The sequence below is a fragment of the Haliaeetus albicilla genome, chromosome 18 (assembly GCF_947461875.1).
Source record: "Haliaeetus albicilla chromosome 18, bHalAlb1.1, whole genome shotgun sequence".
NCBI classification, from domain to species: domain Eukaryota; kingdom Metazoa; phylum Chordata; class Aves; order Accipitriformes; family Accipitridae; genus Haliaeetus; species Haliaeetus albicilla.
Window position 1 is genome coordinate 25943341 of NC_091500.1, and position 20734 is coordinate 25964074.

Here is a 20734-nt window from a genome sequence, read left to right on the forward strand (position 1 = left end):
CATCTCAGGTCTTGCACAGGGGATTGGCAGTATTTATGAGTGCTATTCCTCAGGTCCCAGGCTTGTCTCCTGGCCGCAGGCTTCAATTTAGCCTGCAGAACACGCCCTCCACGCTCCCCTGCATCAGCAGTACCAGCAGGTACTGGTGGTGCCTGCTCCTCCCCTGCTCCCCACGTTAACCCATCTAAACAACCTTTGCTGTACCCTGGATGTTTGCTTTCCCATCTAGTTCAACATTGCTGTACGACTGCTTTATTTTGTTAGAGCAAGCTGTGAAATAGTTCTCTGTCAGCTCAAAGCATGAAGCTGAGAACGCGGCATTTAAATTTATGTTTGTTTTGCCAATTGATTGTTAATTTGGTGTACGAAGTAAATGGAAGGGGAGAGATGGGATTTCTTTCTTTGAGGAGGAGATAGTTTACAAACTGCTTTGGTGGCTGAACACTTAAGTCCAGACTAATGAAAATTTTAAAAGTGGAGAATGCATCCACAGTTCAGAGAAGATGCTGTCATGGTTTTGCCTGTAAAACTATACGCACCACAACATGCAATGTTCTGTTACTGAAGAGACTTATTCTTACACGTTTGAAATACTAGTTACTTAGAATAAATGTACATTATTCAGATTTCGGTTTCCTGTGATACCACTTTCAGTTTATTACAAACGTTACAGGAATCTGTTAAACAGGAGAGAATTGGGGTCTCTTTAAGTGGACACTACTATATCAAGCTTCAGTTTGTCCTTTCTTAATTTTGAAGGACTTTGGCAATAATTACATTGCAGTAGGAGAGCTGATGTAGGAGGTTGAAATCTGAGCTACTTTATTGCTGTTGTATTTAAAGTGCATATAAAAATAGACTTCATTAGTAATTGAAAACTGGAATATCTATTTAAGTGTAACGCCACTGTCACAACTTTCTTAAGGGGCAAGGCAAACAATTGGGAGTGGTGGAATGAACTTCTATGGTAGCATTAAGGGGAAGGTGGTCTGAGGCCACTTGTATGTCCCTTCTCAGTAACAGGTATGTCTATGCTTTGGAGCTTTTCTCCTTCCCTCACTTTCTCTGGTAATGCTGTTAATTCAAAACAGAATTAATTGGCTTTTGAAGGTGAGGAGTTGAAACTGGTAGAATTTTGTGGAAGCCCCAGTGAGCAAAACACCCTCCCAAAACATTTGCAATTAAAAATTCACTGGATCCAGTTTCTTTCCTGGAGGCTATTGTGCCCCATTCATTAATCCTAATTCTGCACTGAATCCTTCAGTCCTGTGTTAGGGTGAATCCTGTCCTGCAGAAGGAGGGCCACAATGTCACAGTTTAAGAACAAAAAATGCTCGATCCACTTTATAATCTTCAATTCCTTCCTTCTGCTGTGGTTGGTCACTAGAAGCATTATAAACATTCTGCACTTGTATCTGTTATTTAGCCAGATAGAATGTTTTATTAGGAAATTATCTCCCACACGAAAGTCAGTCCACTTGGCTCCCACGCAAGTTGTTAGTGTTCGTTTAACCCAAATCGTACTCGGTTCTTGATTGACTAATGCTGTCCCCAATATAATGTGTGATTATAATGCATCATTTGCACTTATGTTTTATCTTTCGAAGGAAAGTTCAGGCTTGCTTTGTCCTGCTGTTAATTACAACAAATTCTGCCACGTTTAGGGATCTGAAAAGCTTGTCAGATGTTGGCCTTAAGGGCTAGTGTCCCTGAAGTTGGATGTAATTTGCACATAATAAATTGCTTCAATAAAATTTTGTTTCTTAGCTTAATTACTAAGTCCTTTGGGAGTTAAGCTAATATGAAATTAAGGGTCATGGGAGCACCGCAAACCTTTAGAGGTTGTGGTGATAAAATCCAGCTGTTTCTTCTCAAAAATAACCTCTCGGTATGTTGTTCTTATCCACTGGTGTTCTTACATGATTGCAGTGACATTGTGCATCTAAAAAAAAAAAAATTGGATTAGTTGTGTTAAACCATGACATGAATTGGATAATTAAAGACTAGTCAGATTCCCTGACTAGCTTCATTGCATGCATTTTGATGTCATTTGCAGATGTCCTGGATGCCCAGGCTTTGGATAAAATGGCCTTGAATAAATGGGTGGGTGTCGTGGTTTAAGCCCAGCCGGCAACAAAGCACCACGAGGCCGCTTGCTCATTCCTCCACCCACAGTGGGTTGAAGAGAAGAAAGTACAAAGAAAAGCTTGTGGATTGAGACAAGGACAGGGAGGGATCACTCACCACTTAATGGTTGGTCATGAGCAAAAGACGGGCTCAACTTGGGAAAGAAACAAAATCAGTTTAATTTACCACCAATCAAGGATAATGAGAAGTAAACCCAAACCTCAGAACACCTTCCCCCCACCCCTCCCTCCTTCCCAGCCCAACCCCACTCCCGGTTTTCTCTCCCTCATCCCCCCGGCGGCGCAGGCGGACGGGGAATGGGGGTTGGGGTCAGTTCCTCACCCCTTGTCTCTGCCGCTCCTTCCTCCTCAGGGGGAGGACTCCTCACTCGGCCCCTGCTCCACTGTGGGGTCCCTCCCATGGGAGACAGTCCTCCACGAAATTCTCCAGCGTGGGTCCCTTCCACGGGCTGCAGTCCTCCAGGCACAGCCTGCTCCAGCGCGGCCTTTCCCCGTGGAGCAGCGGCCATCTTGGGGGGCATCCATCCCCCTGCTCCGGCGTGGGCTCCTCTCTCCCCGGGCTGCAGGTGGGCATCTGCTCCCCCGCTCCCCTCCGTGGGCTGGGGGGGGACAGCCTGCCGTCTGGTCTCCCCACGGGCTGCAGGGGCATCCCCTCCTCCCCCGCTCCTCCTCCCCTCCTTCCTCACTCCCCTCGGGATCTGCACAGGGGTTCCTCTCCCATTCCGATCCCCTCACTCACTGCAGGTTTTTTCCCCTTCTGAACTCTGTTCTCCCAGAGGCGCTACCGCCGTCACTGACGGGCTCGGCCTGGGCCAGCGGCGGGTCCAACTCGGAGCCGGGGAAGCTTCTGGCAGCTTCTCACAGGAGACACCCCTGCAGCCCCTGCCCCGCTACCAAAACCCCGCCACACAAACCCAAAACAGCAGGAATCATGACCCTCTCTAGGGGAGCACCTGCAGTTGCAGATCACACAGCCTTCGGCGAGGCTGTACTAAGTCTCAAACTGCAAGGGAGAGGAAGGCAGTGGAGAAGAGCCTTGGGATTTACAAAGGTGGGAAATTAAGATGAAGTTTTACAATCTTCACGTATGGGGACTCGGTTTAGACTCGTTGAAGAAGCCTGGTGTGGGAAGTAGTAAGAGTCGACTTGGATCGGAACTTGGGCATAAGGTAGAAAACCAGCAGCAACGCTCAGATATTTATGAAGGTTTTTTTGCTTTCTAAGCAGATGTGTAGAGTAGCTACATTTCAGCTTTGGTGGGAGAAGGTGTGTCTTTTGAAATACTTAGGTCTTATTCCTGTTTTGTTAACTAGAGCTTATTATTGATAATATACTCTGTTGCTGTCTTTAAATGACCAAATATCAATTTTTTTTAAGTAGCATAACATTAGTTTTAAAAATACCATATAACTATTAATAATGCTATCTCATCTAACTTAGAAGTTTGCCTGGTTTATAATTTTCCTTGATAATTTATAACTGAGATTAGAAATAACATCAGGAAAGAGTTGTCTGTTCCTATACAGAATAACCTATGTGCTGTGAAGCAAAAGAAACGTATGCTATACAATGCACAGAATGTTTCAAACATCTCTTAAAGCTAGATCTTCAGCCCCAGCTGAATGTGCATAGCATAGATGCTTTTTATAGGAGTCTACTACAAAAAAGACCATATCATCTGGCTTTCAAGCATTTGTTTTCTAGATACGGTTTTGCATATTTTTAGAATGTTCGACTTAATGCCACTCAAAAAGAGGATTTGTACATCAGTGAATATTATAAGCATTTAAAACATGGATAATACATCTGTCATTTTAAAATATTAATAGTATGCTTTTAGGTGCTCATATAGTGAATGACCTTCATATAGTGGCCTGGATAGTATCCTCAGAGAAACAGTCCTGGAAAATCCTTTCTTCCCATTAAAAGCAAGAGGAAAAACCTGCTTTCAGATACGTGAACACTGATTTCTTTGTGGGTAGTAAAAGCGTTACACATAAACCTGAAGACAACATCTGAACATACCATCATTCTGAACTCCAAGTACTTAACTCCTGCCATCTAATAGCTGTAGCTGGGAGACGGTTTTACCACAAACTTTTTAGCGACAGTTGTATTTGCTACTCCATGGCTAAAAGGTGGACTTGTTTCTGGTTAGAGCCCTCAGCCATTTCTTCAGTGATGGTGTGTGGGCCATGTTGCTCCCTTTACGCTACAGTGCCATTCAGTGAAGGGGTCTCTTTGCCCGAGGACTAGACAAAACTGCACACAGCAACTTACAAATTTCTGCATCAAAATGCCATAAGACTTTACTGATCTCTTTATCTCTTCTTCACTCCTCCTCTACAAGCACACAAACACATTTGCATGAACAGGCTTTTAAAATTCTTCAAGGCAATTTCTAGCATGTGATAAGGCTTGCTTTTACAACAAAGTCTTTAAAAATCAATAATCCTGTAAAGAAGAAAAACAAATAGAGGGATGTCTGCTTTGGCAGATAATAATAAAGCTGTACGTGCAGTAACAATTATTTTGCGCAGTCATTCCTCAAGATACCCTTAACAGTTATGGGTCAAAGTCTTATGTACATCTGCACTGCTGTCCAAAAAATGTCAACAACCTGAAGGGACCACCCAGTCTGTGTTACATTTGTTGCCTGTCTGTATTGTAGGAAGGCACTTCTAGTCCCTTTTCCAAATATGAAGATTGTCCAGATTTCTAAGGGCTTCCACATTCACATCATGCATCTCTGTACAGGGATGCTATGGTTACTGCAATACCCTTTGCTACTGATAAATGTAAATGATTACTAATACACAAATACTGGTGGGTTTTTCATTCCATGTACAGTATTTTTACCACTTGTTAGTTGTAAGAAATCCCACACGGGTCTTTGAGTAATGGAGTTTTGTCTGTAATTAATGCTTGCTAGCTAAATTTTTCTAGGGACAAATAGGGGAAATGGGGGAGGGGGATTGCAATAGGGCTGTCTAGAGCTTTGTAAGACAGAAGAAAAATGAAGGGATGCAAAATGGAAAGCAGAATTTTGTTCTGAGTCTTTTGCCCTGTTATACTTTTTAATTATAGGTTATCATTTAAACTGAAGCCCACTTCCTCCTGGAGATACTTTGGGAAATCACTGTCATTCTGGTTTTGTCATCCAGGAGCAAACAAAATTTACATTTCAAAAAGGACAAGCAAAGAGGATTACTAACCTTAATTAAAATTGCAGGCTGGATAATTTGATGACATCGAAGTTATTGCATCCCACACTACAGAATGAGTAGATTGTTGCTGAGGTAAAATTGTAACATTTTCAAGCACAACATTTTACAGTTAGCAGGGTGCATTTTATGACAGTTTTTCCATGCTGCACGTGATAATGGGCCAACATTTCAAAAGTGTGTAGGCCAGATGGCTTCTAAGTTCAGTGAAGTGCTCAGGATCCGAACATGAAGAGGGGAGGCTTTTGAGAACTGAAGTTAGGCTTCCAAGGCACTTACACCTACAGGGTCAGATTTTTGGTGTATTTTAGACAAATAAATGCCCTACAGTGTTTTTGTAACTCAGTCCTGTTGATTTGCTCTCTTTTCAGAGTTTCTTTGCAAGGAATGCCCAAGAGTTCATATTTTCATTGATCGAATTGAACTGAAGGACATTCCAGAAGAGCAGATGTATATGAGAAGGTGGCTTCATGAACGTTTTGAAATAAAGGATAAGTGAGTAGCACTATGCAGAACTTTCTGTTTCAAGAAGCTGTCTTACTTCTTTTATATTAACAGATATACCCATGATTTCTGTGTTACCAGCAGTGCAAGCTGTAGGGCTCTCTGAAGAGAGGTGGTGTTAGTAATCCTGTGCATATTTTGTATAATAACCTTGTGGTTAAACCTTTTGCTCAGGAGGTTGGGATTCCTGGGGTTTAGACCTTCTTTAGACTGAAGAGCTGCACGTCCATGTTCCAGGCAAGACTCATATTCATCTGAATACCTTCCATTTATCTTCTTGTAGCTGTCATGCGCAGCCAGGACTATAAGATGGCCGCGGTAGGCAAGCCAGCAAAAAGCAGTTTGATTCTAGCCTCATAATCAGTGTTAGGTTAGAGTTAGAAAGGGGCAGGTCTTGATCTAATCTCTTCTGCCAAAATTGTTTATGTATCTTCCATCAGACAGCGATTGGATAAAAACAGACGTAACCCCAAGATCCCTACCTTCACTTGGGAAATTAGGTGAAGTAGGAGTTTCATCTCTCCATCTTTGAATCGTGGCAGAACTAAAGTGCCTGGCACCCGCCAGCATCTCCAGATAAGGTCATTAGTGAGCATATGCAACAGATCCTCGGGCCCTTGTGCTCCGGAAGGACTTTGTGCCTAGATGTGGGATTTAAGTATTCTTTGAGAAATGATGGTTTAATTTTTCATGTCTGAAGTCCAGTTTAAGGGGGCTGAATCTGTTTACTCTCTAAATCTTTGAATACATTGTGTGAGAGAGAAATTTCCCTGGTTCTTCAGGTATGTTCTGCTTTAAAATTATTCTGCCAGTCTCACACTCTATGGAAGTAAAACATGTTAATTTGTTCTGTGATCTTTGAATCCATGTAGAAGTTAACATGACTATCTGTAAACGTGGCACTGTTACTAAAGTGTCTTAGAAGTTCAGGATCACTAAGTAATTTTCTTCACTTTTGAGAGGAAGAAAGTCTGAATTTCATTTTATAGTCAAGAGACTGATACATAAAATAAAAGGCTGTCCAGTGTCCCTTAAGTAGTCTTCTAGTGAAGACCAGCACAACTGAACCCTGATATCTATGTCTCATTGTAGACTCCTGTTGACTGGAACATCTTTCCTGAGACCAAAGCAGTCTGTCAGGTCAATAGAGATACTTAAAAGCCCAGAATATTCAAATCCATTTATTAATGGTTTTGAAAAATAGGAGGAACAAAGTTACTGCTACACCAGTGGTGTAGCATTTTACACTTGCATGTTTGGCTTCCAAAATACTTAGTGTCTTGTGAGCCCTCGTTATTTATTAGTTTATTTTATGAAGATACTTTTTCCCCCTCCTTTGGTGTTCAATGATTAACTGTGTGCTATTTTGTCCTGTGATATTGGCCAGTACTCTGGGCTTATCTGCTAAATGCTGTATGAAAAAGATTCTTTTCAATTTTTATATTCAGTGTTAAAATTGGTCCCCAAGGAAAATCTGCTTTTATTGCTTACAAGGATTCAGGTTGAGTCCTCTGACATGCAACATTATTTTGAATGCATCATTTTCTTACAGCATACTGATTGCTTAAACTTGTTACAGTTGAGCTGCTACATATTGTGAAACCATTTGTTAAATCATGTGTGTTTAGAAGCAGTTATTGGATGAAAGTAAGTTGCTTAAAACTTCTTAGGCTATTGTATAACTGACCATCTTCTTTTGTCTGCTTGTAGGTTACTAATAGAGTTTTATGATGCGAAGGATTCTAAAAGAAGAAATAAGTTCCCTGGGAAAAGTGTTCATTCCAAACTAAGCCTCAAGAAAACTTTGCCATCTTTGCTGTTTTTAGGTGGCCTGACTGCTAGTATGCTTCTGACAGAATCTGGAAGGAAACTTTATGTAAAAACATGGATATATGGGACTTTAATTGGCTGCCTGTGGGTTAGCATTAAACCATAAGCAGATGTTAGTCTCCAATCAGTGAAATGTGCAGTCTTTTCTTGCACATTGCACCAAACTTTTTCCTGACTTTATAGTAAACAAGTGTAAATAAAGCCTTATTGATCGAACATTGGAAATAATAGAATTTGTGACTTAAGCCTCTGTGTGGTTGGTCTGGGGAAAATAAATGTAGATTTTCAAATTTACTACTGATTTTTGCTGGAATAATGACAGATAAACCGAGTCATATGATAAATTGCTTTCCCCATGAACTAACATCCATCTCTATCTGCAGATTCAATGAAGTATGAGTTATGCATAAGGGTGTCTTAAATGGACCTGTGAATGTATTTACAGAGATTAATTTAGGGTATATATTTATTCTTCTGATATTCATGTTGAATTTTCGTTACTCTTTGGTGCATTGCAGCAGCTCAGTTGCATCTATCCCAGCTGTATCGCAACTAAAATCAAAACTTTTTTCTTTTTTTTTTTTTTTGGATTTTGCTTTTCAGTTTTAGCTAAATACTGTGTTCTTTAAAAGGGACTATGTAAGCTGGCAAATCATGAGATGTCACCTGAAGCAGAATAAAATGTTCCTGAGAACTACGGTTCATGGGGAAGAAGCTCTGTTTATCTAGTGCATGATTTTTGATTATATTGCAGTATTAGCTGATTATTTTACATATGCAAAACATTAAATTTTACTGAGCAAACAGCTTATTTTGCGCACCCTGTATTTGTGCATAAAAGGAATGTATGCAGTATAATGAAATGTTAAGTTTTTGTTTCTGGCCTAACCAGAGCGTAGCCTACCTTGTGTCTGCGTTATCCCTAGCTCCTCGAGAGTTTCAGCTGAGCTCACAGACCTTTCATGTGTATGTGCCATAAGCAGAAGTTCCCTGTTACCTCACGATTTTCTGGAAGCAAACTCTGTCGTTTGGGTAATGCACAGAATTACTGTAACTTCAGGAGCGTAAGGGTATGGTAACGAGGAACCTTCAGATGTTCCTGCTAAATCCGAAGCATGTGCCTTTTCCTACTAATCTGATCTAGCCTGATGTTTCATAATCTGGCAGTCACCTCCGTGCTGTAACATCACACTAGATTCTCGAATCATTCTAGGCAATGCATACTGCAGTTGGATTGAAGTTACGGGGTTGATGTACACGATTTCCACAATAGACTAGTAGTGAAAGAAATGCATATCCTATCAGTATTTCACCTGCTTGAAAATATACTTCAAAAAGCAAAATCAACAAACCCTTACTACCACAAAGTCTGCGATTCCCATGGCTGGTATTTTTGTTGGGGAAATGCTATTTCTTGATATCAAGGGAATACTCTGTATGTACAGCGATGGGGTAGGAAAGAAGATGTATTTTATCTTCTTCCATTAGGGAACTGGACTCCCTGTATCAAAATGAAAGAACTGGAGAATATTTTTATATCACACTTGCAAGCTTTAAATGTGCATCTCTCTCTAGCTTCAGTACGATTTGTCTTGCATTAGAGTCCATTGTGAGTTAAATGTCTCTGAAGGTTATAAGTCAGTTTTTCAGATTCCACCATTGCCAGTTAATTAAAGATACTGCTTTTACTGTGTGGTGTTTTTTTTACAGAATTTTATAGAGTAATTACAGTTCCACCTTAAAATCATTCAATACAACTTTCAGTTTGCAGTTCTGTGTCCTTCCATAATGGATTTTGTCACCAGAGTTATTTATATCGGTGATTGATTCAGGATATGTTGATGAACCATTTTAAAAACAATGACTGGGAACAATGTTGAAAAACAGTATTGTTATGAGGCTGTGAAACCAGGAAAAAAAAAGCCATTTTATGTAACAGCCAAATGTGCTTACATGTAGTTCTTCCTATTCTCAGCTGACTGTTTCCAGTGGGTATAACCAGAAGGCAGTGTTGCTATGTTAGTGTGATTTTTCAATCATGGAATGAAATTTTACTCTGACATGACTATATTTCTTTGTAACAGCTAAGAATAACATTTAATTATACATCAAAAATAAATGCAAACTGCTTAATTCATTTGTAGAAAAATAACTGTTGTTTTGGAGATCTTAATTACCACGAAATATTGGATCTCTCTTGCTGTTTAAGTGCCAGGAATATAATTGACGCAGTGCAACAAACAAACAGGATGTTTATTTTGAACCTTATTCTCTATGTTAATCTTAATTATTTTTTTCTTGCCATTAATTTATAAAGTTTTGAAACTGTAATTTGCTGATGTATTTGGCGTTGGGAGTATCACATGCTGTTTCTAAATATGCACTGATATTAACTTGAAATATTTCTTCATTAAAATACGAAGAGCCAATGCTCATTCAACTTTTCTGTCCTGTCCACTTGTTCAATTTTTTCTGCACTTTTATGTTTGTAACTTGGTTAACAGGAACTGCTTACAAAAAGGCTACACATGTCGTTTTAAGTCCTTGATGGAAGGATTTCTGTGAGAAGCAGTCAATGGAAAGAAAACAACTTTGTGGTTTTTTTCCGTGCAGCTAAAAAATGTGTTAGAATTGATTTGTGCTTGTTCCAACACAACACACCGCCAGGTTGGTTGGATTGCAATAGCTTTTCACCCATGAACACCTGCACCATTTGTTGCTTGTTAATAATGTCCATTAATGTGCAGTACCACAGTTCTGGCCAAGAATCGGGCTCCGTGGCAATAGGCCTTGCACGGACAACACTGGCAGAGAGTGTGGACAGACCCAGGGGGTGGGAAGAGGTATTGCAAACAAACACATGAAGTATATCTCGGTAGCAAATGCCACCTAAGTTGTAGTAATGTGTTAAACCTGAGAGGGACCTGCACCTTCAAAAACTTATTTTTCCAGCTGTATCAGTGCCTCTGGTCATAGCGACCTCCCTCCACACCAGTAGTGCTCTGTTCATGTGCGTAGACTGTATGTAACTTTTTATAGTTGGCAACACCAGTATTATGTGCTAGTTGCACAAAGTTATTCTTGTGTTTACTTTTGTGGAAGGAATTGGGCTAGTAAGGAAGCATTAACTTAAATAATGGAGAACACAAAAAGTGAAGTGGGACAGAAAAATAAAGCACTGAGTGATGCTACAGTGAAGAAATGATTGAGTAGGACATGTGAGGGGCTCCAGCCTGCTGCAGTCTTTTGCGAACTCTTCTGAAGCATTTTCTTGGCGTAATACTCATTTTTTCTCCTTTCAGTAGAACATAGCATACCTGTAAAACTATTTTTAGTACTTAAAAATTTTGCCCTGATTATTTAGGCGTTTTAACATGCATAGAATATATATACTCACTTTGGGGGAGTGAGCGGTAACTATTTCAGGTTTGGATAATGAAGGGGACGAGGAGCAGGTTTGGGATTTTTGGCTTAGCGTTAAAAATGAAAAAGACTTCTCCCCCACCAGCTCCAAATAAAAAGCACTTTTAATGGCAGACGTTTCAACCACGCCCAGAAAGGCAATAGAAAACCAGTTAATAGGGTCAAGATCTTGGCACCTGCTCTGTAAAGGCTTTTCCTTTATAAATATGGAAGCCAGTTTGGTCCTACCCTGCAGTTCTAGGAAACTTTTTAGCAGAGTGGCTCTGATGACAGGGCTTGAAGTGAACACAGTGGGCCTTCTCTTGTCCTCATTTTCATGTTCTAGCCTGTCTTATCAGTTTGGAATCCTCTGGTCCCAATGAAGCGTGTTGCAAAATTTGCTAAGCACAAGACAAAAAAAAAAAAGTTGTTTGCGTAATGGCAAAAGTCACACAAGTAAAACAAAACACAGAGCAAGTCCAGAGAAGGAAAAGCAGCGATAATCTAATACAAAAAAAAAGAATTAGAAACATCAGCTCCAGTCAGGCATGACCACATCTGATAGATTCCAGGGAAGATTTGATTTCCGTGCGGTGACCAATTTCCCTGTCGGCATGGTGAGTATTTCTCCTACCTCTCCTCTTTCAGTCCCAGATCTGCAGCCCTACCCTGGACTGCCTGGTCTGTTATTTTCCTAACAAGGAGTCCCTCATCACTTTTCAGACTGACGTGAATCTTGGGTTTCCTCCATTCTCCTGGACCCAAAGAATTTCCCTATTTGTATTCAGCCTGATAAACTGCTAACGGAGGACCACTGACGTCCACCTTCAAGCTACGTTCTCCTTTTGAGGACCAGCATTTGGTGGGCAAATGCCGGTGGCGAGGCTGGGGTCTGTTACTGGTGGGCTGGAAGGAGATGTTGCTGTTGAGAGAGAGGTTCTTGGTAATTCTGTATTGGACATCCGAGACGGATCTCCCTCCCACCTCTGCCGGAGCGTGCTCTTCCACTGAGGGACAGTTTGCATGGCCATAAGTAAACATGAAGACTAGGCGCTACCCTGAAAAATAATGACTTGTTCCTGGGTCTTATTTGTAATGTCAAAACTTCATTAGTTATGCTTGTACAAGCTATTTCACAGCCATTCCGTCTCCCTTTCATCTTGTGTGGGAACTCAGTTTTCGAAGGACGTTTTGATGCCTCTGTTTGTGTTCCCTGCGTGACTAATTCAAACCAGAACCATTTCAACCTGTTTGCCGGCTTGGCCCAGAGATACTCCGGAGGATGCAGATGTTTAAGGGCAGAAGTTGCTGTCAGTCCTCTGGCTGTGCAGTGGCAGACGGAGCTGCTGGTTGGAGCTGCCGGGCTCCCCACAAAGCCCCTGCAGTAAACGAGCCCCTCAAATCCCAGTCCCACCACCATGGACTGAGACAGGCATCACCATAGTACGAAGGGTTTCAGAGAGAGGTAGGTCCTAAAACCCACTTGAGTTGTTTGTAAAGTATCCAGGACCTGGTAGATACATCCTGGACCCTCCAGAGACTCCCTCCGAAAGGTGGGCTGGGGCTCATTGGTGCTTTGAAGCATGGACGGACAATGGGTTGGAGGGTGATGCCCTACTTCAGGGCAGCAAAGCTCAGTCAGCAGAACGGGAAGTAGGAGATACGGTCTCAACATCTCTTGGCCTGAGGAAGACCAGAGCTACAGTATTTTCCCCACCACCCCATGTCCTCAGGGAGTTGTGCCAGTGCTCTTTTCACTCATTTGGGTGCTCTGGCAAAGGTCAGAAAAGATTTCAAGATTTGTAGGGCCAGCATGACTGTAACTGGTGCCAAAGGCTGGGTACGTGAATGTCCGCATTCAGCTTCAGCCCTGGGGCATTTCAGCACCCAAAATTGAACTGCTGTCTTGGGTTTGCGTGGCGGGGTTTTGGTAGCGGGGCAGGGGCTGCAGGGCCGGCTCCTGTGAGAAGCTGCCAGAAGCTTCCCCGGCTCCGAGTCGGACCCGCCGCTGGCCCAGGCCGAGCCCGTCAGTGACGGCGGTAGCGCCTCTGGGAGAACAGAGTTCAGAAGGGGAAAAAACCTGCAGTGAGTGAGGGGATCGGAATGGGAGAGGAACCCCTGTGCAGATCCCGAGGGGAGTGAAGAAGGAGGGGAGGAGGAGCGGGGGAGGAGGGGATGCCCCTGCAGCCCGTGGGGAGACCAGACGGCAGGCTGTCCCCCCCCAGCCCACGGAGGGGAGCGGGGGAGCAGATGCCCACCTGCAGCCCGGGGAGAGAGGAGCCCACGCCGGAGCAGGGGGACGGATGCCCCCCAAGATGGCCGGGACTCCAGGGGAAAGCCTGCGCTGGAGCAGGCTGTGCCTGGAGGACTGCAGCCCGTGGAAAGGACCCATGCTGGAGCAGTTTGTGAAGGACTGTCTCCCATGGGAGGGACCCCACGGTGGAGCAGGGGAGGAGTGAGGAGTCCTCCCCCTGAGGAGGAAGGAGCGGCAGAGACAAGGGGTGAGGAACTGACCCCAACCCCCATTCCCCGTCCCCCTGCGCCATCGGGGGGAGGAGGGAGAGAAAACCAGGAGTGGGGTTGAGCCCGGGAGGGGTGGGAGAGGTGGGGGAAGGTGTTCTGTGGTTTGGGTTTACTTCTCAGTATCCTTGGTTTGATTTGATTTATAGTAAATCAAACTGATTTTGTTTCTTTCCCAAGTTGAGCCTGTCTTCTGCCTGTGACCATAAGTGGTGAGTGATCCCTCCCTGTCCTTGTCTCGACCCACGAACCTTTCTTTATAATATTTTCTCCTCCTCATCCCAGCGGGGCCAGGGGAAGGAGTGAGTGAGTGGCTTCATGGTGCTTTGTTACCGGCTGGGCTTAAACCACAACAACTGCCCTAGGGACAGGTGGAACCAGAGATGACCCCGGGAGCTCACACCAGTGTGCAGACAGCTGTAGTCTCCAGGTTGTTGTTACAAAATGAGGAAATGAGGAAGGGTTCTGCTCTAAAGTGCCATCATTTTGAAGTGCCTTTCCATGTTAGGAGTGAGCCTGGCACCTCATGGGCTCTAGCAGACCTTGTCACCACTATGCCTGTTGTGGTCCCACACTCTCCACTCCAATACCCTGCTTTCCTGTCCTCTTCAGAGACACCCACGAAGGCCGAAATTGCCAAAGCAGTTTTGAATTCCTGGATGCAGGCAGCCCCTGGCCTTACTCAGCTGTGCAACTATTTCATCCAGTTGGGACCACAGGGGAAACTGAGCTGGAGAGAATTTAATTTGCAGTTGGCCAAGATGGGAGAGTTAACACTATAATCATCCCAAAAAGTATCAAATGCTGTACAACATCGTTAGGCAAAAATAAAAGAATATGCAGAGTTCTCAAGGCTGAAACCTGAACTGGAGGTATTAAGTTAAATTGCTTTTCAAGCTGTATGCATAACAGTCCCTGGTTAAGGTTTTCACTGATGGTTTAGCAGGCATTTGCAGCTCCTATAGTCTAACGTTGCACTCTGAGCAGAAACATTATAGGTCCAGCAAATGGCATTGCCTTTATGTTAGTTTGCACCCAAGTCTTTTAAAGTCTTGTGTGATAGAGTATAAAAATTTGCCTCTAATCTGTATAATCTATGAGCATTTTTTGGCTTCTATAAACTAAGAAGTCTTTACTTCTTGTCACATGAGGTATAAAAAAAGTTGGTTTGACATCAAGATGCTCTAATAAATTCCTGTTGACCACAAAGGATTGCATTAGTATGGTCACATATTGACAAATGTTGAAAAGATTTTTAAAAAACACACACAGTTATTTTAATAGCCAGGGAGGACAAATTAAAAAGCAGAATTACTTCTTTCTGGAACCACACACTTGTAGATAGGAGTTGATTGCAATCATAGGCCCACCTGCTTTTCTAACAAGAGAGTAACAAATATAGATGACTAACAGAATCCATGCTGCTGTTTAGATAGAAAAGTAGAAATTGCTGAAGAAATGGTGTTTTTATTGTCCAGAAAAGGAAAGGTATTCCAAAGAGCTGACAAATAATTTTGCATAGCTAATAATACTCCTGCCAGCACAGGATATGGTATTGTTTTATATGTTTAAACAGTAATAAGAGATTGTGTGTACATATCCTGATACTGTCAATTGTATTCCTGTTCTGTGACAAGATAACAAGAGATTCAAGAAGTCACAATATTTAAAACACATCGCCTTTTGCACCACAGGGTTGGAAATGCCAAGCGGCCGCTGTCCCTAGCTCGTCCTCTGCGTCCTTTTGGAAAGCCAGATGCTGCTTTCGGAGCTGGTTTAAAACTAACAATTATTCTTGGCAGCGCAACATGTATAAAAGCAAAGGTGTGAGCAGGGACACGTACCATCACCAAGAATGCTGGTCGCAGTGATAAAACTTAGGTTACCTATCAACAAGCCCTGCAGAAGCTGGGAATGGGAACTCAACCAAATGGTGGAGCTGCGGTCACGGTGAGATGACAAAGTGCCTGTTTGAACAGAGAATCTCAGAGCAAGCGGTGGGCACTGGCAGCACCGCTGGCACAGGCAGCATCTCCAGGTGCCAGACCAGGCTCAGCTGAAGTAAATAGAGACTTTGCATTTCTTTCTTTTTTTTTTCAGCAGGACAAATTTGAAGCTTTAGAAGAAAAACCCTCTCCAAATTTTATGAGATCCTGGAATGGAAGGAGTGCTCCCAAACCCTCAGAGTTTGGAGTAACTTTGATATCAAATGATACCATAGAATAATTGGATAAGGGTCTGCCAGGCTGCAGGTTCTCACCTCTCCCTTCTTCCTCAGCTCAGGCCAAATTCTTCCACATGCATTTATGAGTTTTGCATCCCTTACTCATTAGATGCCTGACTTAAATTAAGGCTAGTTTGCAGAAGAATTTAGGACTTGCATCTGCTGTAGAAGGCAACAGGAACATATAAAGTACTTTCACACACAACTATACAGCAGTCTCCTGGTAGAGCAAATGTACTTCTTGCATCAAATAATCAAGAAATACTTCCAGGCTCTGGTTTTGTGTTTGTAATACGATGGTAATGCCCTTCCTTGCATTTCGGGGATGTTCAACGAGCACTTTGTTTTGTGAAGTTTTGGAGATTTTTTTATAACATTCACCATGACGGGATCAGGAGGAAATGTATGATTCTGTCTTCGTAACCAGGGTTTTTTAACGTACAGTCAGTAAGGTGTTGGAAGGCCTTCTGGGTGAGCTCAAGTGTTCCTAAGTGAACTCAGAATAATGTGCAAAGAGGCTGAAAGGCACATCCTTTCCCTGTGTGCCATGTCCCAGTCGCCTTGCCAGACTCCGTGCTTTGCCGTGCCTCAGTCTCCTCTCTGTCCTCTGATTTCCCCCCAGTCTCCACACACTTTGGGACCCCCCCAGCTCTGTGCTAGGGTTCATTTTGTCTGCTTTTCCAAACTATCTCCTCATGTTGCATGTTTTACCTCCTCTGAATGCAGTTCAGCTGATGTCCTTCAGGTAGCCTGGAAACAAACAGGTAAAATAAAATAATTTAAAAATCCATGCTTTCGACTCTGAGTATCTGGATTTAGAGCTGCTCTGGCCTGAAGCAGTTAGGAATTGCAATTGCTAGGGAAGTCCTGCTCCAAGTCCTGGAGCATGTCCCATGCTCACGAACTCACCAGAGAATGAAGCCTGCAAGCTCTAGCTGGCCTCTGGCGAGCACATGTGAACTACAGCTGGCTTGGTTTTTTTCCAAAGCCTTATGAATTAACCAACTTGAGACAGACTTTTCACTAAGATTAGAAAAAGTCCATCTCAGCAGTATGGTTACTTTCTTGTCCAGTTCCAAGTCTCTCTTCCACTAAAAAAAGCACCACAGCTTTTTGAAGAAGATTGCCAGAGCATTGGGAGGGGGATGTGGGCTTTTGTTTGCCTTAAACCTGGCCATGATTAGGTTAAGGAAAAAGGCTGCTCTCAGAAATGTGGAACTCTTTTGGCTGAAAACTTTGAAGAAAACCTTCAACACACACCTGGCAAGGAAAGCTTTGGTGTATATATTTGCTGATTGGGCAAAAAATTACACAAATAACCCAGCATCGAGACAGCAAGATGCATTGGGCAGTCCTAACCATAGGTTGCGCTACCAGCCATGTATGTAACTCGTATCTTTCCCTCCCTCAGCCTTGAACTCTGAGAAAATTTGGACTCAAGGATCGATGTGGGACTGTTTGTGGTTTGGACCAGCTTTGGCTCAGCCTTTGTTTTTAACTGGGTGTCTTCAGTGAATCCATTTTATGACTGCACGTATCTCAGATTCTGCTTTCTGTGTAATGAAGTTTGGCTACTTGAGCCAAACCCAATAATGTGCTAAGACAGCTTGGCTATACAAATGAGGTTATAAAGGTTTAACTAAACCATCAGGCTGAAGCAGAAAGTAGGTGTCATGTACAGGATATCTAAGCATTTTGCTTCCTCATGTAAGTAAATACTGTACTTTGTTCACTGAGTATTAATTTCTAACAGCTGTCCCTGAGTATACCTTCATCGTCCAGCACCGATGTGTCTCTGAAGTGCTCAGAATCAGTCCTGCCACCCAGGTAAGGTCAGTGTTGCTATAACCAAACTGGCTGATAGTACTAACTTCTGCCTGGAAAAAGTTTGATAGTTTGATTATAAAATGCATTAGAAACATGAGACTTAAGGCCGGGGGAAGAATGCAGCCCTTAATTAAAAAGAAAAAAGATTTCTGTCATTAAGCGGACCCTGCAGCTCACAGTTCCTCGGTCATACAGTATGCCAGTACTACGTGCTCAGCAACAGCCACATAGCTTGTATGTTCAGGCTCATGGGTCTTCTTTCTGGGGTTTCAGCATCCTCCATAGCCCCTAAGAGAAGCCCGCCAAGGCAGCTGCAGTTTGCATCTTTATGCTGTGCGCGTCGGTTGTGAAAGGCAGGGCTGTAAGACCCCAGCGTTCTGCCAAGTCTCACGTCCTTCTCTTTTCCAGATCAAAGCGGGCCTCTTACACCACCTGCCATCTAAGCGACTCTGTTGAGTTTGGACAGGAGCACAGCCAAGGAGCAGCTTCACGCAAACAGCAGAGGCCTCGGTCAGGAGGCAAGACACATGAGTCGAGAGGCTTGTCTGGTGCTTGTTAGTACCTAATTTGTTCGCAACAGCAGCAGCTCAGCCAGCATCTTGGATTAGACCCCAGAATTTTGGCCCAGCTGACGCATGTGGTGCGGATGCTGTCTCACAGGTTGCCTGACACGAGCCTCCCCTTGCTCATATCCACTCCTGAGGTGCTTGGCTAGCAAGGGTCTGTGGGGCCCCCTCCGTCCTTTCCTCTGCCCTGGGGAACTTGCCTTTTGTGTCACCTCTGAAGCCATCACCGGCCAGGCTGCAGCGATGAGCGCTGGGGTACCACCAGTGCAAAGGAACTCCAACTCGTCTGCCTCTCAGCAAGCCACCCCCAGTCACCAGTGGGTGACACCCTGTCCCTGCACGCTCAGTCTCCCCTGGAGGCAGAAGCCTGGGGCTGGACGCCCCGTGCGATCCGACTCTCCGTCCCCTGGGTCCCTGCAGTGATTTGGGCTACCTGGAGGGGGGTTGTAACATTTCACACCGAATTCTTACGTGGGTGAAGCTCCTACGTTGAGCTACGCAGAAGGACTGGAAGAGATATCACAGTTTATAAGCTAAGGGGTTAGAGCTGTAAGGGGGTCTTTATTATTCGGCAGCAAGCACGTGCCAATGCTGAGCGCGCTCCAGGACTGCGGCAGTGGTGTCTGCCCGGGGGACTCCGGGCAGCGCACGCCTCGCGTGCCCGCAGCGGGGCACGCCGATGTACGGGGGACCGCACGTGCGTTGGGCGTAGGGATTGGTGGTCTTTTTTTCTTTCCGTTCTTCAATGTTTTTCCACATTAAACCGCAAATGCAGAAGGGGCGTACTGGTTTTCGTTGCAGTGAAAAAGTCAACCCCGGATCTTCTGTGCAGTTTATAATGAAGCTTCAAACCCGAGTTGTCTTGCCGGCACAGCTTTTGCAATGCAGTGGCTGCTCTAAGGTGGTCAATGCATGTTGTAGAAGGCACTTACCGTAAGATGGACATTCCCTCTGGAGTCCTGGGCCAGAGCGCTGGGGAGTCCGGGCTGTGAGATGGACCCACTGCCTGCCCTTTGCAGATAATCCTGCTTTGCCCCCAACAAACCCCGGGTGTAGCCACTGGTGAGAGCTGGCATCTTTTCTTCCCTGCGCGGTGCGAGACAGCGAGTGCGCGAAACGAGGCTGGCAGGGGCCTCTGCAGCGGACCCCCGGCTCTGGTAGCAGGGAGAGCGGCAGTACGGGGGGGGGAAAGGAGCATAAGTCTGAACACCCAGGGTAGGGACGGTAACAGAAAAAGGTAAAGGAGTCAGAAGGAGAGAAAATTAGGCTACAATGAAAATAGAGCGCCTTGCCAGCCAGCCTTTGTGGGTGCCCAGCCTAAATCTGTCACTCCGGTGTGGTTTTCCGGAGGGAAGGGAAGAAAAGCCGGAGTTCGCCCGGCGATGCTCCGGCACCGGCCCAGCGCTAGCATTTACCACCATCTCGTGGTAAACCAGAAGAACCCAGCTCTGTGCCGTTTCCACTTCATTAATAGCAAGGGGAAGGGGGCAGTGAGTTGATCCTCACATTTTAGAGTCAGTCCTGTCCCTGGTCCCCAGAGAAGATGCCCGGAGCTCGCTGAAGGGGATTGCCCAAGGGCAAGGGAAAGCATCACCGGGTTCATTCCCTGGAGATCACAGGCGACGTGCCTTCTTGGCTGTTGCGGCTAGAAAGAGGGCGTCTGATTTAAATTTGTGGGTGGTGATCGGCAGGCCTGTGAGCTATAGCTGAGCAGACAAAGCATTTGGCAGCACACTCCTCTCAGATAGCTTGAGACATCCACAATGTACACAGCTACAGCTGAGCTGGACTCCCTCATAGGAGACAGAGGAGCCCAGACCCTTTTACTTCTCTATACTGTCACTTGGGAGGTAAATGCATGGCCAGTGTTTCCTTCATCTGAACAATTTCAGACATCCATTCTAGGACGAGATGAAGTGGAGCCTCGCCTGATTCATTATATTGACTATATGTCTGCTGGCTATCGGGAGAGCCCAGCCTGAGCAGCTCAGGCACCGACGTCCATGCTGGCGGTTGCCTGTGATGAGCTAGCTGGCCCGTCCCCCCGCTTCTGCTGGAGGACAGGAGATATCTCAGTGCCCGCAGTCCAGGGGAAGGGGCTGTAGGCAGTGCAGCCACCCCTGAGCAGAGGGGTCACCTCCTGCCGTCCTCAGCTCCTGGCCTGGGGTGCAGAGGCTGACGTGGGGATACCACCCTCCTGGGGGCCGTTAAAAACGATAGCTGAGCCGCCAAAGTACCGCACCTAAGCAACGTGTGAGTCGTTTGGCTTCTCTGTCTTGACGTCCTCACATGGGGTATCCCACCCTCCCCCCTTTTGGGGATGGGCCTGGGGAGACATCTGCCCTCTCGTAGGGTCTGCTTTCTCTGCCTCTTTATTGTCTTGATAACCAGCTGATATGGAGCTAATCGTGTCATACTGTGGAGAATGACAGAAGCTGAGTTATATTTAGCAATGTTCCCATACAAAAGATCGGTCTTGTTAGGCAATGT

General features: G+C 44.6%; 1 protein-coding gene and 1 long non-coding RNA gene across 2 annotated transcripts in view; one reads left to right on the forward strand and one right to left on the reverse strand.

Moving 5' to 3' along the window:
• Positions 1-10149, forward strand: part of AGPAT5 (1-acylglycerol-3-phosphate O-acyltransferase 5) — a 61030-nt gene extending 50881 nt beyond the window's left edge. The window contains exons 7-8 of the mRNA XM_069805944.1: positions 5743-5866; positions 7586-10149. Of these exons, the coding sequence (XP_069662045.1) occupies positions 5743-5866; positions 7586-7811 (350 nt within the window). The 3' untranslated portion in view covers positions 7812-10149. The remainder of the gene's footprint in view (positions 1-5742; positions 5867-7585) is intronic.
• Positions 10150-15078: 4929 nt separating this feature from the next.
• LOC138689731 (uncharacterized) lies at positions 15079-19725 on the reverse strand. Its single transcript, XR_011328640.1, has 2 exons — positions 19177-19725; positions 15079-16601 (listed from the first exon to the last, which is right to left on the reverse strand). It is a non-coding gene; the product is annotated as an uncharacterized lncRNA (long non-coding RNA).
• Between the last annotated feature and the right edge of the window lie 1009 nt (positions 19726-20734).